This window comes from Sinocyclocheilus anshuiensis, unplaced genomic scaffold (assembly GCF_001515605.1).
Source record: "Sinocyclocheilus anshuiensis isolate Anshui unplaced genomic scaffold, SAMN03320099.WGS_v1.1 scaffold292, whole genome shotgun sequence".
Classification (NCBI taxonomy): domain Eukaryota; kingdom Metazoa; phylum Chordata; class Actinopteri; order Cypriniformes; family Cyprinidae; genus Sinocyclocheilus; species Sinocyclocheilus anshuiensis.
Window position 1 is genome coordinate 244,668 of NW_015555757.1, and position 1,041 is coordinate 245,708.

Genomic DNA, 1,041 nt, shown 5'->3' on the forward strand with positions numbered 1-1,041 from the left:
GTGTATATATATATATATATATATATATATATTAGTATAATAATAAAACCTGTAAATAAACTAATTTTAATGTAAATATTTGCTTGCTAATACGATATGTATATTATATTACATTACATTACATTATATTATTCCATAGATTACGCATTAAATCCTCAATCCTCAGGGCCCATATTTACAGTAAAATAATCCTGCCCTCTGGTGGTAAGGTGTAATATTTCAGGAATGTTTGAAGGAGTTTGGCTTTGTCATTTGGGTTTGTCTATTAAATTTACTTTTTATTCTCTTTTTGTTTCAAGTTCATCTATGATGAGAAGGTGACATGGTAAGATTAAAGCTGCTGTTACACCAGAACACCCTCTTCATTTTTCATATTGCAACAGTTTCACATTTTGTTTTGTATTCAGTCATTTATGCTACTTTTTCTCTTCTCAGGTGGGAATCACTCACCTTAACATTGCTGTACATAGTTTACATTATACTAATGAAGTAAGTTCTCTATTCTGTTGCCATGGAAATTTTTCATTATTACATGATCTACTCCACATCAGTAAATCACATCACTTCTGATTTTATTAACTCTCCTTCCTTGGTGTTAATCAGATTTAACTCGCGGGTGGTTCATTATATCGAGCGGCGGAAAAAGAATTCGGCAAATCTGGGTAACGGCACAGCCAGTAACACAGACATCGACGATGGGTGCGATGCCACTGTCGTGCTGCTTAAGAAAGGTAATGCATGCTGTCCTGTTTTATAGAAATCGTGTGTACAACTACTTGGTGTCCATCTAAATTTCTGCATTGTTGTTCTGCCACTCTTAGCAAATTTCCACAGGAAGCCATCCGTGCTGATGGTGGACGAACTCTTGTCTGCATACCCTCATCAGCTGTCCTTCTCTGAGGCCGGAATGAGAATCATGATCACCAGTCACTTCTCCCCTCGCACACGCCTCACAATGGCCTCCAGAATGCTTATTACAGAGGTCAGTCACACAAGCACAAAAAAACAAAAGTACAGCTACATTTTATAGATTTTTTTTTC

The 1,041-nt window shown here is 36.3% G+C and overlaps 1 protein-coding gene across 2 annotated transcripts in view; it reads left to right on the forward strand.

The window, feature by feature from the left end:
• LOC107673935 (sodium/potassium/calcium exchanger 3-like) overlaps positions 1-1,041 on the forward strand; it is an 85,819-nt gene that overhangs the window by 76,960 nt on the left and 7,818 nt on the right. Inside the window, exons 9-12 of one of the 2 annotated variants that reach the window (XM_016467768.1) lie at positions 300-325; positions 436-489; positions 604-731; positions 822-982. In XM_016467768.1, coding sequence (XP_016323254.1) covers positions 300-325; positions 436-489; positions 604-731; positions 822-982 — 369 coding nt within the window. The remainder of the gene's footprint in view (positions 1-299; positions 326-435; positions 490-603; positions 732-821; positions 983-1,041) is intronic. The other variant, XM_016467769.1, reaches the window with a different exon arrangement.